At 51.4% G+C, this 17699-nt stretch overlaps 3 protein-coding genes across 8 annotated transcripts; 2 read left to right on the top strand and 1 right to left on the bottom strand.

Moving 5' to 3' along the window:
- The first annotated feature begins 23 nt into the window (after positions 1-23).
- Positions 24-3707, top strand: ZNF513 (zinc finger protein 513). Of its 2 annotated transcripts, none has more exons than XM_064571993.1 (4): positions 24-153; positions 699-860; positions 1858-2445; positions 2538-3707. In XM_064571993.1, exons 2-4 carry the CDS (start codon positions 836-838, stop codon positions 3362-3364), a joined length of 1440 nt encoding a protein of 479 aa, XP_064428063.1. In that variant the 5' UTR covers positions 24-153; positions 699-835; the 3' UTR covers positions 3365-3707. The 2 variants fall into 2 exon arrangements, with proteins under 2 accessions (XP_064428063.1, XP_045740251.1); XM_045884295.3 differs by lacking the exon at positions 24-153 and adding an exon at positions 191-448.
- Positions 3708-3815: 108 nt separating this feature from the next.
- On the bottom strand, positions 3816-9558 carry SNX17 (sorting nexin 17). 3 transcript variants are annotated; one of them, XM_045884297.2, is made up of 15 exons: positions 9346-9555; positions 8808-8882; positions 7692-7809; positions 7104-7168; positions 6714-6824; positions 6512-6602; positions 6262-6349; positions 5957-6026; positions 5577-5669; positions 5281-5484; positions 5027-5152; positions 4787-4864; positions 4563-4637; positions 4428-4469; positions 3816-4334 (listed from the first exon to the last, which is right to left on the bottom strand). In XM_045884297.2, the coding sequence occupies exons 1-15, from the start codon at positions 9406-9408 to the stop codon at positions 4221-4223; spliced, it is 1413 nt and encodes a 470-aa protein (XP_045740253.1). In that variant the 5' UTR covers positions 9409-9555; the 3' UTR covers positions 3816-4220. The 3 variants fall into 3 exon arrangements, with proteins under 3 accessions (XP_045740253.1, XP_064428066.1, XP_064428065.1); XM_064571996.1 differs by lacking the exon at positions 9346-9555 and adding an exon at positions 8985-9300; XM_064571995.1 differs by lacking the exon at positions 6714-6824 and having other exon boundaries at positions 9346-9558.
- A 136-nt stretch (positions 9559-9694) lies between these two features.
- Positions 9695-14529, top strand: EIF2B4 (eukaryotic translation initiation factor 2B subunit delta). Of its 3 annotated transcripts, XM_045884293.3 has the most exons (13): positions 9695-9827; positions 10212-10255; positions 10581-10716; positions 11107-11310; positions 11586-11668; positions 11853-11944; positions 12187-12301; positions 12503-12579; positions 12758-12860; positions 13132-13259; positions 13402-13579; positions 13978-14158; positions 14282-14529. In XM_045884293.3, the coding sequence occupies exons 1-13, from the start codon at positions 9797-9799 to the stop codon at positions 14479-14481; spliced, it is 1572 nt and encodes a 523-aa protein (XP_045740249.1). In that variant the 5' UTR covers positions 9695-9796; the 3' UTR covers positions 14482-14529. The 3 variants fall into 3 exon arrangements, with proteins under 3 accessions (XP_045740249.1, XP_064428064.1, XP_045740248.1); XM_064571994.1 differs by lacking the exon at positions 9695-9827 and having other exon boundaries at positions 9866-10255; positions 11119-11310; XM_045884292.2 differs by lacking the exon at positions 9695-9827 and having other exon boundaries at positions 9894-10255.
- The last annotated feature ends 3170 nt before the right edge of the window (positions 14530-17699 follow it).

Genomic DNA, 17699 nt, shown 5'->3' with positions numbered 1-17699 from the left:
CCTGGTTTCTGTCTAGTCTCTGATTGGCTCGCCCGCTTCCTTTCGTCACAATCACTTCCTGGTCACGCTCTGGACGTTTTCGCCGCTTTTGCTGTCCCCAGACTACGCGTCCCGTGTGGCTCTGCGGCAGCGGAAGCGGAAGCGAGGACGGAGGTACCAGCTGGTCTCCGTAGGGGGGGGGTAGGGGGCTCCATGAATGGACGCGGCGGCGGCGGCGGCGGGAGCGGCCTGAGCTGGGCGCCGGGGCCAGGGCCGGGGGCTGCCCGGGGCCCGCGCCGCTGCATGGAGGCGGCCCGCGGGCCCTGAGAGGAAGGGCGGGCGGGCAGGCCGGATTAGGAGGGGCGGGGCCGGGCGGCCGCAGGCCGGAGGCGCGGCGGGCTGGAGCCGGTCACGATGCCCCGAAGGAAGCAGAGCCACCCGCAGCCCGTGAAATGCGAGGGGGTCAAAGGTCAGGGGTCAGGGGCCGCGAGGGGGGAGGAGCGGGGGTGGGGTCAGTGGAGTGGGTTCAGGTCGGGGTGGAGGGGGACTCCTGAGGGATGGGGTGGGCGATCTGGACTCCTAGCTTCCTACCGAGGTACTAAGGGAACCCGAGAGGGTCTGCGAGTTCGGGAAGTACGGGCTGCGAGGGCTAGCTCCCGGGGTGCGGATGATGGGCACGGTTCCTGAGGGAGAATCTACAAGCCCCCTCCCCTCTTCAGTGGATACCGAAGACTCCCTCGACGAAGGACCCGGGGCCCTGGTATTGGAGAGTGATTTGCTACTAGGCCAGGATCTGGAGTTTGAGGAGGAAGAGGAAGAGGAAGAGGAGGAAGGTGACGGCAACAGCGACCAGCTCATGGGCTTCGAGAGAGACTCTGAAGGTGGGTTTGAGGGACTTGATCAAGGATTAGTGGCTCCTGGAACCTCAGCCCTTCAGGAGGCGGGTTAGGGTTTAGTGCCAGTGAGCAAAACACGAAACAGTGCCACAACCTAGGGATGATTTTATTTAGATTTGAGCTGGATTTTTTCACTTGCCTAATGGTCCAATGAGCTCCATCACTTCGTTGAAGTGAAGTTCTGGGGCCTGGTCCGAAGGTGGTATGAACAGGACAGTGGATGAATCACATGGAGCAACTGGTTAAAAGTTAATGCCCTTTTAATAACCTTGTTCTCCTGCCTAGCACATTCCTTATGTGAAGTTTAAGAGGTTCAAGGAAACAATTTCTAATTCAAATTAAGTTATGCCTAATCTAACTACCCTTTCACCTGCAGCATAAACCCTTTCCTATTGAGGTTTTGGTCCCTCCCCGCAAGTATTCTTGCACATTCCTTTTCCCTGTCAATCAAAACATCACCCCATCCTAATTTGCTGCACCACCTACCAACTTATGCCACCTATAAAAGGATGTTTTTGAAAATCATTGAGGGAATCCATGTAAAAGAAAATACGTCTTTTAGGCACATTACTTTGTATCCACTTCACTCCAGATTTTGCCTCACTCTTGACATAGTTTTTATTTTCTAATCAGCTCTGTACTAAAAAGGACCTTACTAACATAGAGCTTAGAATAAGGTCTCAGGCCTCTGCCTTGTGTATTTTTACTTAACTTTCTTATTCCAAGAAACCGCTAATTACATTATTGGTTCATTTAAGCCTGTGGTCCACTGTGAGCCTTTGATCTTTTTCCATGCAGTGGAATTAGGTACAGCTGTCATCACTAGGTTAGTACAGACTCAGAAGCAGATAATTCATACTGAATTTTTAGGATCACTGAAGTGAAGGGTGGAGCCAAGTAAGGGGAGGGGAGATACCACTAAGCGAGTTTGGAGCCTGGTCCTACCCCATGTTGATGTCTCTTCTCATGTCTGTCTTACCAGGAGACTCTCTGGGGGCCAGGCCTGGGCTTCCCTACGGGCTGAGTGATGACGAGTCTGGGGGCGGCCGGCCACTAAGTGCCGAGAGTGAAGTTGAGGAACCAGCCAGGGGTCCAGGGGAGGCCAGGGGTGAGAGGCCAGGCCCAGCCTGCCAGCTGTGTGGGGGGCCGACAGGTGAGGGGCCGTGTTGTGGGGCAGGAGGGCCGGGTGGGGGGCCCCCGCTGCCCCCACGGCTACTATACTCATGCCGCCTCTGCGCCTTCGTGTCCCACTACTCGAGCCACCTGAAGCGGCACATGCAGACACACAGCGGGGAGAAGCCGTTCCGCTGTGGCCGCTGCCCCTACGCCTCAGCCCAGCTCGTCAACCTGACGCGACATACCCGCACCCACACTGGCGAGAAGCCCTACCGCTGTCCCCACTGCCCCTTTGCCTGCAGCAGCCTGGGCAACCTGAGGCGGCATCAGCGCACCCACGCGGGGCCCCCCACTCCTCCCTGCCCGACCTGTGGCTTCCGCTGCTGCGCTCCACGTCCCACCCGGCCTCCCAGTCCCACAGAGCAGGAGGGGGCGGTGCCCCGGCGACCTGAAGGTAAAAAGCCAAAACCCAAAAGAACCTGGGCCGTGGGTGGGTGGCCCTAGGGATACTTGGGATTCATAGCTCAGGTCTCACTGTCCCCACAGATGCTCTGCTGCTTCCGGACTTGAGCCTCCATGTGCCACCAGGTGGTGCCAGTTTCCTGCCGGACTGTGGGCAGCTGCGGGGTGACGGGGAGGGCCTCTGTGGGACTGGATCAGAACCACTGCCAGAGCTGCTGTTCCCTTGGACCTGCCGCAACTGTGGACAGGAGCTGGAGGAGGGGGAGGGTAGCCGGCTGGGAGCCGCCATGTGTGGGCGCTGCATGCGAGGAGAGGCTGGAGGGGGTGCCAGTGGGGGGCCCCAGGGCCCCAGTGACAAAGGCTTTGCCTGTAGCCTCTGCCCCTTTGCCACTCACTATCCCAACCACCTGGCCCGGCACATGAAGACACACAGTGGCGAGAAGCCCTTTCGCTGCGCCCGCTGTCCCTATGCCTCTGCTCATCTGGATAACCTGAAACGGCACCAGCGCGTCCACACAGGAGAGAAGCCCTACAAGTGCCCCCTCTGCCCCTATGCCTGTGGCAACCTGGCCAACCTCAAGCGTCATGGTCGCATCCACTCTGGGGACAAACCTTTTCGGTGTAGCCTTTGCAACTACAGCTGCAATCAGAGCATGAACCTCAAACGCCACATGCTGCGGCACACAGGCGAGAAGCCCTTCCGCTGTGCCACCTGCGCCTACACCACGGGCCACTGGGACAACTACAAACGCCACCAGAAGGTGCACGGCCATGGTGGGGCAGGAGGGCCTGGCCTCTCGGCCTCCGAGGGCTGGGCCCCACCTCACAGCCCCTCCTCTGTGTTGAGCTCTCGGGGCCCGACAGCTTTGAGTGCTGCTGGTAGCCGGGCTCTCCACACGGACTCGCCCTGAACCAGGTCCTTCTCCCTCAGGGCCCTGTGGATTAGCCCTGCCTCTCCTGTACCTTTTATACAGATGGACCGGAAGCCACCTTCTACTTCCTCCCCCGCTGGCCAGGGGCTCCACAGACTAACCTAGGCACTATATGGACCAGCCCAAACCCCATGGGCGAGGGGCCCATATGGACCAGGGGGCCTTCCTTGACTGAGGCACTTCATGAGCTCAGTGAGAAGGGCCCTGCATTCACCTCCACTGCTCCCAGGGGCAGTAGAGGAACTGGCTGGGGGATTGCCCAGCCTCCCACCTGTTTATTTAACTTATTTCAGTGCTTTATAATAAAGGAAACACTAACAAAGCCATGTCTATGCTGAGTTGGCAGTGGCAAGCACAGCTCCACCTCACCCTTAGCACAGCAGTCTGTGCTGTGATGGGGGGGAGCCGGGGCAGTGAAGGGAAACAGAGGTAGGCAGCAATCAGGCTGAGTTTAATGACGGGGAGCTGGGCCAGACCATACACAGACCTCTGCCCATCCCCTTGGCCCATGGCCCCGAGAAGCCAGAAGCAGCCGCAGGGGAAGCTGTGTTTCCTCCCCAAGGCAGGTAGCCATGGTCCCTTGGACTTTGTGCAAAATACTAAATGCTAATTTGGCATTGAGGGCCAGCTCTGAAAAGAGAGAACAATCCTTTGTGCAGCCAGCCCAGGGGGTGGAAGGGAAGGTGGGTTAGGAAGCCCCTGGCCAAGAGAAGAAAGGGGAAGGAAGGAAGGAAGGAAGGAAGGAAAAAAACCCCCCTGGCTTGGGGGATAGAGGCACAGGGCAAGTTTCTGAACATTCCTCTGGGGTAGAGGGCAGACATCTGAGCACTGGAGATCACAGATCCTCATCTCCAATGCCCTCGAAGGCAAAATTGCCGTGGACGTCACTGGCACTGGCATCTGTGCTGGGACTGCCAATCCCCCGCAAGCTCACGGCACTCAGCTTGCTCTGTAACAAAGGCAGGGTTGGGGTCAGAGGGCTTGGGCCTCCCTGAGATCCCCCTACCCATGCCAACCTCACCAACCCTCATGGGAAACTCACTGAGAGTTTGACCGTGGACTCCCGGCTGGCATCGGGTGACTCCTGGGGAAGAGGAGGCAGAGGTGTCAGAGACCTCACTGGGGGAGTTAAAGGCAAGGCTGGCAGCTGGGGTACTGATCAGAAAGTGATACCTACAAGCAGGGGTGGGGACTTCACTGCTTGCTGGCTGTCTGAGCGTCTCAGGGTGCCCCCCACTCGCCGGCGCAGCATCTAGGGATGGAGACGTGAAGTGCTGATAAGAGCAGGATCCCTTTGCAATCCCCACCACTTCCCCTCTCTCTTGGGAGAAGCTTCACACTTAGGACAAGAGGCAGGGAGAGCACAACCACTCAGCTGCTTGGTCCACACCTGTTGCTTACCTTCCTGATGCTGCCACCAGATTTCTTCACCATCAGTTCATCTACCATGGACTGCAAGCAGATACTCATCATGATAGCCTGAGGGCAAGAAGAGAGCTCAGCCTGACCAGAGTGGTCATCCTGAGCCCAACACCCCTAAGGCAAGGGCTCCCACTCACATGGAGTCCTGGAAGCCCTAGACTTGGGTATCTAAGAGACGGTGCAATGGGCTCCAGAGGAGGCCTGAGGGTGGGCTCACACCTGGGGGCTGGTGATGGTGACCCACTGTAGCCGGTCCTTGCTCATGAGGTATTCAAAAGCCAGTTCCAGGTGCACCTCACCCCGGCCCCGGCCTGGGCTGCTTGTGCCTCCACTGGGCAGTGGCACCTGATAGAGAAAGGAGAGTCAGGCTGAGATTGTTCCGGCCAATCTGCCTCCCTCCTTGATCTACTGCAGCCCATTCCTGAAGCTCAAGGCTTGCCAGGCCACTATCCCAAAGGCCTACCCCAACTCACAGAGGAGGTGACCCGCCAGCACCGCATGCGGGTGACCCGGAAGGAGCCTTCGCGGAGCTGCTGGCCGGGCAGGCGGAGCTGGAGGCTGAGCTCACTGTTGCCTGCGCTCACCACCACGGGACAGTCCTTCTCTGGGAAGTCAGCCACACAGGCATCAAAGCGCAAGTAGCCATAGTGCCGCAGTGTCTGTGCCAGCCGCAGGAACTGAAACCCAGTCACCACGTGGGGTGGGTCAGGAGAGGAAGTGGGGTGAGTCAGAAAACAACCCTTGGAAGGAGACAGGGAAGCAGGCTCACCTCCTTCTTGGAGACCTTCTCTTGCAGAGATTTGAGCTGCCGGTGCTGCTCCTTGGTGACCAGAATCCACCCACGCTCAATGTCTGATACTGTCTAAGGTAGAGACAAGGGGTGGGGGGTTTGGTGCTTCCAATCAGAGGTCCAAGGAAAGTGTCCAGTTACCTCTGTCCAGCCTGACCCTTAGCCCCACGCTTGAGCAACCTCTTTGCAATGAATCCTTGACTAAATCAGCTTACAAAGTAGGGACAGTGCCAGGTGCCCTGCTAGTATTCTAGGAACTTTCCCGTGAACTGGGTGTAAAGACATGAAGAGTTTCCTTGGCAGAGTGGGACACCAGTATCTACTTCAGGGGAAGGGTTCTGAGGCAGCTCCAAGCTCACCTGAGCATAAAGCAGGTTCAGGCCAACCCGGTTCTCCATGACATCGTCATCATAGGCAGAGTCCCAATAACTGTGAGGCCAAGGGGTGGAAAGGGGTAATGGGGCTAAGCTGGGGTAAGGCAAGAGAGGTGGAATAGAAAACAGCAATCTGGAACTATCGGGCAAATACGGTGGTATAGTGGGAGGAAGCTTGGGAGGCCTGGTAGAAACACCCAGCGCTACCCCCTTGTCAAGGTTATTCTGTCTCAGCACATGGCCCAGTAATCAATCCAGCACCCTCCCCCTCCTCCAAGCCCAGCCCTGACCTCTTCCTTAGCACAATCTTATACTCTTGACTCCGAAGACTGGTAACAGATACATAAGGCAGCTCAAACTCTTGCAACTTCCGTACAACTATGGGTTAAAGAAAAAAAAAAAAAAGGAAAGGTCATAAGACTCAATTGGGGGGAAAAGTCAGGAGAGGAGCACTGAGGAAATGGCAGATTTGGGGAAGAATTAGCGGGACAAATTCACTACTAGAAGAACAGGGAAACAGTCACGTCCACAGAAACTCACAAGAAAAGGTTCCATCCTCTTTTTCTCGAACTAGAAAGAGACTAAAGTATCCGATCAAGTCATCTGGAAGATCCAGCTTTGCAGCCACAGCCTGGGAATAGGGAAGCAAGTACAGCTCATCATACTGACTGGTTCCAATCACCCCCAAACCTGGGACCCTGGGGTGCGGGGGAGGTGGGGCAGTGAAGTACAAGTGCCTCACCTCTAGGACATCTTCAGTCTGATCTGAAGTTAGCACATTGACCAGAACTTTCTGCCCATTGCTGAGCAGCACTTCCAAGGAAACCTCCTCGGTGGGGACCTGCTGTGTCTCCTGGTGTGAACATACATGAGAATGGAGGCACTGCCTTGTCAACACCTGCCCAGCGTCCAGCTCTGACCCATCCCCAACTCTCTATTTCTAGGTCCTTCTGGTGTCTTTATTTGCAATTGCTTAATTACAGGCTGGGTTTCCTTGATTTCACTGGTACAGCAGAAGCCGCTTCCCATAAAAAAAGGTACCAGGATGACTCTTCCGTAGCCACTGCCTTAAAATGACATGGCCCTACAGGAAAGTCCTTCCCTTAAATCTCGTTCCCACCCAGAGCCTTACCTGTTGTGCCCGACGCAGGAAGCTATTGAAGGTCTCACTGCTCCCAAGCAGCGGGTCTTGCCGAACTGTGGGGACAAGAGAACACTATTCCAGTAACTTAGGACTCCCTCTGGACTTCCCCCCGTTCTGTTCTTGGTAGGTTCCCCCCCTACCCCACTTCCTGGGCTGATGATGGCCTGTCATATCCCCCAGCTGGCCTCACCTCACTCAATGTTTGCATATATTCTTCACCTGCCCCACCCATGGCTGCCATCTAGTTGAGTTCAGTCTACAGAACTAGGGAAATAACAATGATGTTAATCTAAAGCACGTCAGATACAAATTAAGTTCTCCCCACCAATCTAAACTGCTTTAAGACTATGTAGTGTTACACTGGTATTTCCAAACTGTATTAGTATATTGACCAAATTGCTTTGCTGATACCTAGAGCAGCTCAAACTCTTGCAACTTTTTTTCCTAATTAAATAACAGATCAAACAAGAGGCTCCCCAGATGTAGAAATTAATTCAGGCCAGTCTACAGAACCAACTGCTTTGAGTCTCTTCCCATAGCTCTCAACACAGCCTAAAGTTCCCTCCAACCACTCACCAGCTTGCATGTACTTCTCTAACTGCTCTCTCCTCTGTTCTACCTCAGCAGGTGTCAGAGAGAAAAGCTTCTTTGGGGGAAATGCAGGAAGAACATTGGCCCCATACTCCTTCCGAAGCTATGTGGAGAAAGAGATACAACCCTTCATATAAAACATAGCAAATGAGAAGAGGCAATCCACACTCACAATGGGAGTTCTCTTGGGTTCCCCTTCTCTTCCCTCAGCTCCCCCCCTCCCCGCCCTGCAATCTACCCTGGTTATCCAGGAAATCATTCCTTTGGCAGAGGTAGCATACCAGTGGAGCTGTTCCTCTGTCCTAAATATAAGTTCTTTCCTATCTTACTATGTACAAGTCAGCCCCTTCACAGTGTGGCTAAGGTTTGTATAGGGCCAGGGCCTAGGGAATCCTTTGATTATTTAGCAAGACTGTGTCCATTGAACCCTCACCAGAAGCAAAGAACTTTATAAGGAAAATTTATGTTCCCAGTTAAGTACAGCTAAATACATTCAAAAAATGGGTTAAGACTTAAAGGGACTTTGCAGATCAACAAATACATTTTTCTTAGTCTTAGAAACTAAGGCCCAAAGAAATTAGGTAACTGCTCAGGGTTGCACAGCTAGTTATCAGTAGAACCAGGACTCTGTACTGAGTTGAAGAGACCTTGCAACCTGGTCAGGAGAACATAGAAACATTGCATCAGAGATACATAAGGATAACTGAATAGGTAGGCCCACTGAAAGGTGAATGAGTTGTCTGAGAAGGGAAAAGAATTTCAAGTTGCAGCTCAGATGACAGAAAAAAATGTGCTTTGGCAGCAGAGGGGGGAGGTCGGTTTTTCCATGCACAGGCAAAGGCTGAAATAAGACTGGGGACAGGGAAGCAAAAAGGCGGATGTGAGTATAAAGATGAGCAGTTAGAGCCACAGGCAGTAAGCTTCTTAGGGAGTTCCCCAGAAATGTCACTCGATAAGACAAAGTACCAGATCCTCCCCAGTGGCAGTGATTAAAGGGAAACTACACAATCTACGAGGAAGCCAAGAGGGGAAAAATGGAGACACTGATGCCCAGGTGTAGGAAAGATGTAGGAAAGCTGCCTCAAGGGGTGCTGGTCCCACCTGCTCGTGCAGGCCCAGAAGCTGGCTGTAGCGCACCCGGCAATGCAGGACTCCATTCACGTGAATGTTATAGGCCTGAAGACACAAAAGCAGGCATTATAGGGTCGCGATCTGGGCGACCCCCTTGAAAACCCTGGCCAGAAGTCGTCTGGCACAAGCTCCGCCTGAGTAACGCACCGAGATCGTCCGAGGGTTTATTAGTCTGTTTTCCCCAGGGCCAGGTCCTAAAGCAGAAGGATCAGCCGGGGGCAACTCGGGCGCTCACGCCGCAGTCTCCCTCCCCAAGAGGCCAGTGACGCCCACCAGAGCGGCCGCGGCCCAGCCAGAGGGAGACGACGCGGGCGAACAAAGGACCTGCGGGAGCTTGGGCGACCTTTGGACGAATCTGAGACGGGATATAAGCTCCCAGCGAGGCCGTCGGGAATCGGCGGCCTGGGACCAGGCCCCAAGGGTGGCGGCCAGGCCTCGGAGGCCGCTCCGAGAAGGCTCCGGCCCGTTATCCCCGCCCCTGCCCGGCCCGGCTCCGGCCGCTCCTCACCACGTAGGCGGAGCCGCCGCTGTCCCCGCTGCGGGACTCGGTTTCAGGAATGGAAAAGTGCATGTTCCCTGCGGCAGGGCCCAGCTGGGCTCCGGACTGACAGGGCCGCAGCGGCTTTACACGCTCGCCTCCGCCGCTCAGCGCGTCCCCGCTGCCTCACTCGCCATTTTGGGGGTGGGGGGCTGGGATCGGAGGTGGAAAGAGTGGTGGGACGTCCGCTCTGGGCGCAGCCCCCCTGGCATGCTGGGAACTGTAGTCTAAAGGGCAAGAGCCGACTGCCACGCCTGGGAGCTCAAAGCTGAGAGGGCCCTCCTCGGTGCCCGTAGTCCGGGGCAGAGCCCCAGTGCACGTCGGACATTGTAGTCCGCGGAGGGCTGCGCGCCGCGGGTGTCGACCCAGGTGGCGCTGTAGGCCCAGGGACTGCGGCGGGCGGAGCCTAGGACCGAGGGTGATGGCTGCCGTGGCTGTGGCTGTCCGTGAGGGTGAGTGAAGGGCGGGGGCGCACTCACAGGTACGCGAGCCGCCGGGCGCCAGACGGCTGCGGCAGAGCCCTGAGTCCCTCTGGGTCCTGTCGTTCCGTTCCGGCGCCTCTCCGGACTCTGGGGTGCACTGCCTGGGGCGCAGCCCCGCGCCGCGCGTACCGGCTGGCTCCGGCGAGAAGGGTGGGGGGCCCCGCTCGGCTCCCTCCCCCGCCTTCCTTTTGATCCTGCCGCGCATTGCGTCCCCACGCGGGTCCCTGGCTTGTCTCCCGCCTGACGGCGGAGCTGTGGTCATGCCGATCCAGCAGCCAGCCGCGCCGGGTACGAGCCCCTCCAAACCCTCCCGGAGCCTCTCTGGCTCACTTTGTGACCTGTTTTCTGATGCAGACTCGGGGTCTGGGATGAAGGCGGAGCTTTCTACTCGGCCTGGGGTAAGTGAGGGTGCCCTCCCAAAACGCCTGTCAAGCTCTACGCAGGAGGCTGTGTCAGCTTCATTCCGCCCCAGCCTCCATCCCCGTTTCACTTTATTTCTCAGGAAAACCAGATTTTACAGAATTCTTTCAGCCTTAACAGTATGTGACTCTGATCCTGGAGGAGAAGCTTCGGTCTCTATGGGATGTAAGCTTGTAACAGCTAGCTGGTTAGAGTTAGAGAGGATTAGGGGCTTTACCTTGTAGGAATCTTGGAAGGCACCAGTCGTGTTTTTTCGTCTTTGGAATTGTTGGGGAAGAGCAGTATTCTATGTTTGTGTCTCAGGCAGCAGGGAGGGAGATGACCCAAGAAGAGAAGCTGCAGCTTCGGAAGGAAAAGAAACAGCAAAAGAAGAAACGGAAGGAGGAAAAGGGAGCAGAACCAGAAACTGGCTCTGCTGTACCTGCAGTCCAGTGTCAAGGTGCGGAGGCTTTTATAAAAGGCTGGGGTGTGGAACTGGTAGAGGGATGTGTGGGAGAGAAGAGGAGGAGACAGGACAAAGTTGGTTTGAGCAAGAGAAAAGAGAAAAAGTTTAAGATTTTACTTATTTGTTTGTCAGAGAGCGAGCAAGAGCGCACAAGTAGGGAGAGCTGCAGGCAGAGAGAGCAGCAGGTTTCCTGCTGAGCAAGGAGCCCGATGCGGGGCTTGATCCCAGGATCCTGGGATCATGACCTGAGCTGAAGGCAGGCGCTTTAGGGACTGAGCCACCCAGGCGTCCTGCGAGGAAGTTTAGATAAGCAGAGAAGCTTTGGCTGGGGCATAGGTAGATATTACCTGCCTGGAGTTTGGGCACCGCTTCTATATTTCGTAGGCCCAACCAAAGAACTGCCAGGACTAGGCAGTCAGCTGGCTATTGCTGGAGAGAAAGTTCCAACTGGTCGAAGTAAAGCTGAACTTCGTGCTGAACGGCGAGCTAAGCAGGAGGCAGAGCGGGCCCTGAAACAGGCAAGGAAAGGGGAACAAGGAGGACCACCTCCTCGGGCCTGCCCCAGCACAGCTGGAGAAACCCCCTCAGGTACTTTCCCTTCATTTCAAGACTTCTATTTTGATTTTAATTCTTGTGTTAGCTCAGGCTTCCCCATGGTAAAACAGCTCTCCCTTCCCATTTGCCTTGGGACCAAGAGCTCAGAATTCTCCCCTCTACCTCATCCTGTCTTTATTTCTTCTATTCTTTTCTCCCCTGTTTTTCCCCTCCCCTCTGTTCAGTTTTTCTTGATGTCCCTTATGCTTTAAAAGCAGATTTCTCATTATTACCTACACTGTCCTAAAAACATGGTTATTATCTTTTAGGAGTGAAGCGTCTCCCTGAGCACACTCAGGTTGATGACCTCATACTTCTGAGAAGGCTTGCTAAAAAACCAGAGCAACAACAGGTAGGAAGTGGTTTCAGTGTGTGGCCAGAAATTGCCTAAGGGAGATGGGATGGTGGGGGTTGGCGGGGGGAGGGAGGGTGAGGTGATCGAGGCAAAGTGAGACCCTGGAGAATAATGGGAATTTGGGGCAAAGTAACCTCACTGTTTACTTGCTTTCCACTGCTCCTGTTCCCGTTTTGTCAAGGTTCCTACGCGAAACGATTATGGATCCAAAGTCAGTCTTTTCTCCCACCTACCCCAGTACAGCAAACAAAACTCTCTGACTCAGTATATGAGGTAGGATTCTATGAAACTGTCATATAACTTTTAATTTAAGTTCTAGGAGTTTTGGTGACTCAGTATTGAAAGTGACTGGAAATTTGAGATGGGGTCTGTGGGAAGAAGCCTGCACGTAAGGCAAAACTCTAGAGGAAAGGGGGGTGTCTGTGCTAGTGAAGGAAGTTCCTTTTCATCAGGGGCAGGTGGGCAGTAGGTGCTCAAGCTCCCTTGCAAAGTGTGTGACACCACCATCCCATCAGCATCCCATCCTCTGTGATCCACCCAGCCATGGTGCGACTCGGCCTGCAGTACTCCCAGGGCCTGGTCAGTGGCTCCAATGCCCGGTGTATTGCCCTGCTTCGTGCCTTGCAGCAGGTATGCCCCGTCCTGTTCCCTCTGTGGCCGAATCCCACCTTCCCCAACACTACCCCAGCTTCCTCTCACCCAAAGTAATTTCTGGGAGACAGAGGGAATGACTCTACCCTCAGAACACTTTGCTCAGTGAAACTTGCCCTCCCCCCCTTTCAGAGACCTTTATTAAGGGATGTTTTGCTGATCACTGTGTGTACCCTGTAGGTGATTCAGGATTACACAACACCTCCCAATGAAGAACTCTCAAGGGATCTAGTGAATAAACTAAAGCCCTACTTCAGGTAAAGACAACCACTGGAAGTCCGCTCGTACCTCCCCTTGTCCTCTTCTTGTATCCTTTTTCTTGCTCTTTTACCTCTTGTTTCATTTTTCTGTTCTCTGTTTTCTTTTTAAAGAAAACATTTTTAAGCACAAACGTAAGTTGTAGAGTCCCACAAACGTGAGGTATTGTCTTTGTAGCTTCCTGGCTCAGTGCCGCCCCCTGTCAGCAAGCATGTACAACGCCATCAAGTTCCTTAACAAGGAGATCACGGCTGTGAGCAGCTCCAAGCGGGAGGAGGAGGTGATGAATATGAGGAATGAGCAAGGCATGCACCTGAGGGTACAGCTGAGAAGCACATTCAGGACTCCCAGAAGGGACAATGAGGCCATTCTGCCCTGGTCCAGGGTTAAGGAAGTGGTTGGGCTGTCTGACTTGTGCCACCTTTGGGCCCCCATTAAGCCCCCTTTGAGCCCATCGTACGCATACTCAGGCATCTGGTATGATGATCAGAGGAAGATCAGAGGAAGAAATGTGTCCATTTTTTGTTCCCTAAGCATTTTAATCCATTTAGGCCAAATCAGAACTTCGAACAGCCATTGATCGGTATGTGCAAGAGAAGATTGTGCTTGCAGCTCAGGCAATTTCCTCCTTTGCTTGTAAGAAGATCAATAATGAAGATGTGATCCTGGTATATGGATGGTATGGTCCAGACCCTGTGACTGAGAAAATTAGGGGGTGAAACAATCTGAAGAAGGGAGTACCCTTTTGCTCTTTAGTAATGAGCTGGCTGGCTCTCAGTTAGTGACATCTATAACTGAATCCTCGTCTCCATTCACTCCAGCTCATCTCTGGTATCACGAATTCTTCAGGAGGCTTGGGCTAAGGAATTGCGGTTTCGGGTGGTGGTGGTGGACAGTCGGCCACAGCTGGAGGGAAGGCACACACTACGTTCTCTGGTCCGTGCTGGGGTCCCTGCATCCTACCTGCTGATTCCTGCAGCCTCCTATGTGCTCCCAGAGGTGAGGGCAGAGGAGAGGGACTCCAGAGTTGGATGTAAAAGGGTGTAGTGGTATAGACATAATCCTATCTTCCCAAGGTTATGATTATTTAAAAATACCAGAATTTTATAGCCTTGTTTGTATTTAATAGGAAAAATATGCAGCATGTTCTAGCAGTGTTGTTATTGTAAGGACAGTAAACTAGCAGCCACCAAGAGGAAACAGGACAAAAGTAACTTTGGAGTTTCATTTTCTTGTGGGAGGTGCAGTGGGTCAATGGTCAGGTGTTTTCCAAGAAGAACCATCATTAAGTTCTGTTATTGTCTTAATATTGCTGTCCTGAGCAGGAGTGGGGACCCTTTTGGTGCATTAATCACATGCCACATTTTCTCCCCCTCTCCACTGTTCAAAACAAATAGGTTTCTAAGGTGCTATTGGGAGCTCATGCACTCCTGGCCAACGGGTCCGTGATGTCCCGGGTAGGGACAGCGCAGCTGGCCCTGGTGGCACGAGCGCATAATGTGCCAGTGCTGGTCTGCTGTGAAACATACAAGTTCTGTGAGCGTGTGCAGACTGATGCCTTTGTCTCTAATGAGCTAGGTAAGGAGCCCAGGAGGGCAGAAGAGAAGGTTCCAAAGATCTGAGATTTGGGAGGGAGAGAGGGAGGGTAGAACTACAACTTGTTTTCTCAACGGACATAAATGGGTATGTTTCCCATTGCAGGTGACCCTGATGATCTGCTGTGTGAGCGAGGAGAACAGGTGACCCTGGCTAACTGGCAGAACCACCTGTCCCTACGGTTGTTGAATCTAGTCTATGATGTGACCCCCCCGGAACTGGTGGATCTGGTGATCACGGAGCTGGGGATGATTCCTTGCAGTTCTGTACCTGTTGTTCTACGAGTCAAGAGTAGCGACCAGTGAGTGGGGGAACCCAGGGTCAATAAATGACATACTCCCTGCATTCAGCAACTCTGCTGCCTTTGTACCTCTTTTAGTATCGCCATCATTTAGGTTACAGACACTGAGTTAGATATGAGGAGGAATATAGGGACAAATCAGAGAGATATCTTTAGTGTTTTAGGATTGTTAATCTAATACATTGATATGTTAAATTATTTCATATTAGTAAGTAGTATTTTTAGTGTTGAGTACTTATTATGTGTCCGAAACTGCTATAATCCCTTTCTGATCTGTTTAGGAAGGTTAAGATAACTCTATAAAAGGAAATTTTATGAATAAGAAAACTGAGACACAGAGGTTAAGTTACTTGCCAAGGCAACACAGCTAAGGCACAGAGAGGCTGAGTTACTTGTCCAGGGTAATACAGTAACAAAAGCAGCTTGTGATCTCTCAGGCATTACGGATTGAGAGACTGTGCCCCTAACTTTTATGCCATCTGCCATTGAGGAACACTCATCGTGGTGAAAGTAGACGGTATCTGCAGTATGAAAGAAGTTCCACTGGTTGTATGAACAGAGTTCCTAGGAGGGAACCACAGATGATGCCAGGAAACCTAATAAGGTCGGAGAAGACTTCACAGGGAGCATGTGACCTATGAGCATAGGGAGTTTCCTAGTTGGAAAAGAATGGGAAGGCGAATCTGCAGTGGGAATAGCTTGAATGCGAAAACAGTGGCCAATCCAAAGTGTCAAGTGGTGTGGTGAGGCTAGACCCGAGACTTAGATGGAGAGTGAGTGATAAAGAAGCAAAGGTAGGTTGGGCTGGGGCCAGATTGTGAGTCTTAACCATTGTGGTTAGCCTAAAAAAATGGGATAGTCATCTGTTTTGTGTGTACGTGTGTGTGTGTTTTATTGAAAAATTTCAAACAGAAGTAGAGTGAACTATCCTAAGAATCCCCGTCCCAGATACAGTAATTATTAAGACTGGCCACATTTGCTTTCTTTTTCTTTTTTTTACCTTGCTGAAGTTACTTTAGAGGAAATCCCAGATACTATATCATTTCACTCCTACAAACCTCAGTATGTGTCTCTAAAAAATATGGACGCTTACCATGTTATTGTTACACCTATTAAATTCTTAGTATTGTCCAGTCCATAATCAAATTTCCTTGACTGTCTCAAAAACTGGCTTTTTTGCAGTTGGTTTGTTTGAATCAGGACCCAAGCAAATCTGTACATTACATTTGGTTAGTAGGTCTTCAATTTATCATAAGCAATCTCATCAACCTCCCTTCTTTTCTCAGGAGTGACTTGTTCCAGAAATCAAGTTATCATAAAATGTTCCCCACTCTGGATTTGACTGTTGGCTTCCATGATGTGGTATCATTTAACTCATTCCTCTAACCCCTCTATTTGCATTCAACTTTTTGGGCAAGAATACTTAGTAAGTGGTGCTGCGTTTCGTATCGCCTCACATCAGGAGGCAAATAATAGCTGGTTGTCCCATGTTCAGTGATGAGTGGGTCCAGTTTTAAAGTTTAAAATTTTAAAGTTTTTCAACAAATTTTCATTTAGTGGTTTTATAACCACTGGTGGTTATTGCCTGAATTCATTAGGGGATGCAAAATGATTTTTCCCCCTAATTCTATGATTCTCTCCATATTTACTAGCTCGTAATCTTCTAAAAAGAATTCCTTTTCACTGTTTATTCTGAATTAGGGTTCATACTGGAAAGAAAGGATAAATGTTTCTTTCCTTTTATTTGCTAGTTTCCAGGAATTGATCACTACTTACTTCCAGTGCCATACAATGAGTAGTTATGGATTAGTCGGCTTTCTCTCTTTTTTAAAAAAAGGATTATCAACTCATGGATTTTTTATGTATTGAGCATATTAATCATTAAAATTAAGCAGAGGATCCACAGGGTCAGCTCCTTATTTTAGAAAGGTAACTGGTAGAGATGAGAGGCAGGGAACAGAGCAGTTGAAAGATTGCCTGTCAATCAAAATTACAAATGCACCAAAACTTTGGTCCAGCAATTCTGCCTCTAGGAATTTATGCTACCTACTTATATAGTTGCAGATGTTTGAGGTAACAAGATTATTTATAGCAGCATTGTTTATACTTGCAAAAGACTGGAAACCACCTAAATATCCATTAAGAACAAGGGACTGATTCAAATTACAGTTGACCCTTGAACAACATAGGTTTTAACTGTGTGGGTCTGCTTATATATGGAGTTTTTTGTTACAATACAGTATTGTAAATGTATTTTTTCCTCCTTGTGATTTTCTTGCCATTTTCCTTTCTCTAGCTTACTTTATTGTAAGAATACAGGATATAATACATATTGACATACAAAATATGTGTTGACAGTTTATAGACTTCCAGTCAACAGCAGGCTATTTAGTAATTAAGTTTTGGGGGAGAAAAAGTTAATATGCAGATTCTCCACTGCACAGGGGTCAGCACTTCTAACCCCTGTGTTCAGGGGTCAACTATATCTTACATTTATATCATTACTAAGCAGTCATAATAAAGAATGAGGAAGGTTTTTATGTACCGAAATGGAACAATCTCCAAGGTACACTCAGTTAAAAGAAGCCAGATGCAGGACAGTGTGTGTCATTGGTTTGAATTAAAAAGGGAAAGATATATATTCATTTGCTTATGTGTATGAATATATAAAGTATCTTGGATCTGTAACAAGGAACTGATTGTGTGGATGTGGAGACAGGTGGGAGTCTTCACTTCTAAGTCTTAGCTAGCTCCTCCCACGTTTTTCTCAACTGTTTTGTGTAACCAAGGGAGTTTTTTTATTTTTATTTTTTAAAAGATTTTATTTATTTGACAGAGAGATAGCGAGAGCAGGAACACAAGCAGGGGGAGTGGGAGAGGGAGAAGTGGGCTTCCCGCAGAGCGGGTAGCCCGAAGCGGGGCTCAATCCCAGGACCCTGGGATCACGACCTGAGCCGAAGGCAGACGTTTTAACGAGTGAGCCACCCAGGCGCCCCCAAGGGAATTTAATAGGTGAAATTTGGGGGGAAAAGACTGGTTTACTCAACCCTTTCCTGTCCCTATGTATACATCCTGAACTCTCCTAGTTAATATGCGGAGACCTGTAAAGTTTATATGGTTTTAAATGTCTCAGAAAGGGCAGAAATTTGTTACGTTCTTTGTCCACCCGCATCCCATCTCCCAGGGAGGGAGTGGGGCAAGGCCTATGCCCAACCAAGGCCA

This window comes from Mirounga angustirostris, unplaced genomic scaffold, assembly GCF_029215605.1.
Source record: "Mirounga angustirostris isolate CCGP_5_RB_7025 unplaced genomic scaffold, mMirAng1.0.hap1 SCAF_10, whole genome shotgun sequence".
NCBI lineage: Eukaryota > Metazoa > Chordata > Mammalia > Carnivora > Phocidae > Mirounga > Mirounga angustirostris.
This window is presented reverse-complemented; position numbering and strand designations above follow the sequence as displayed.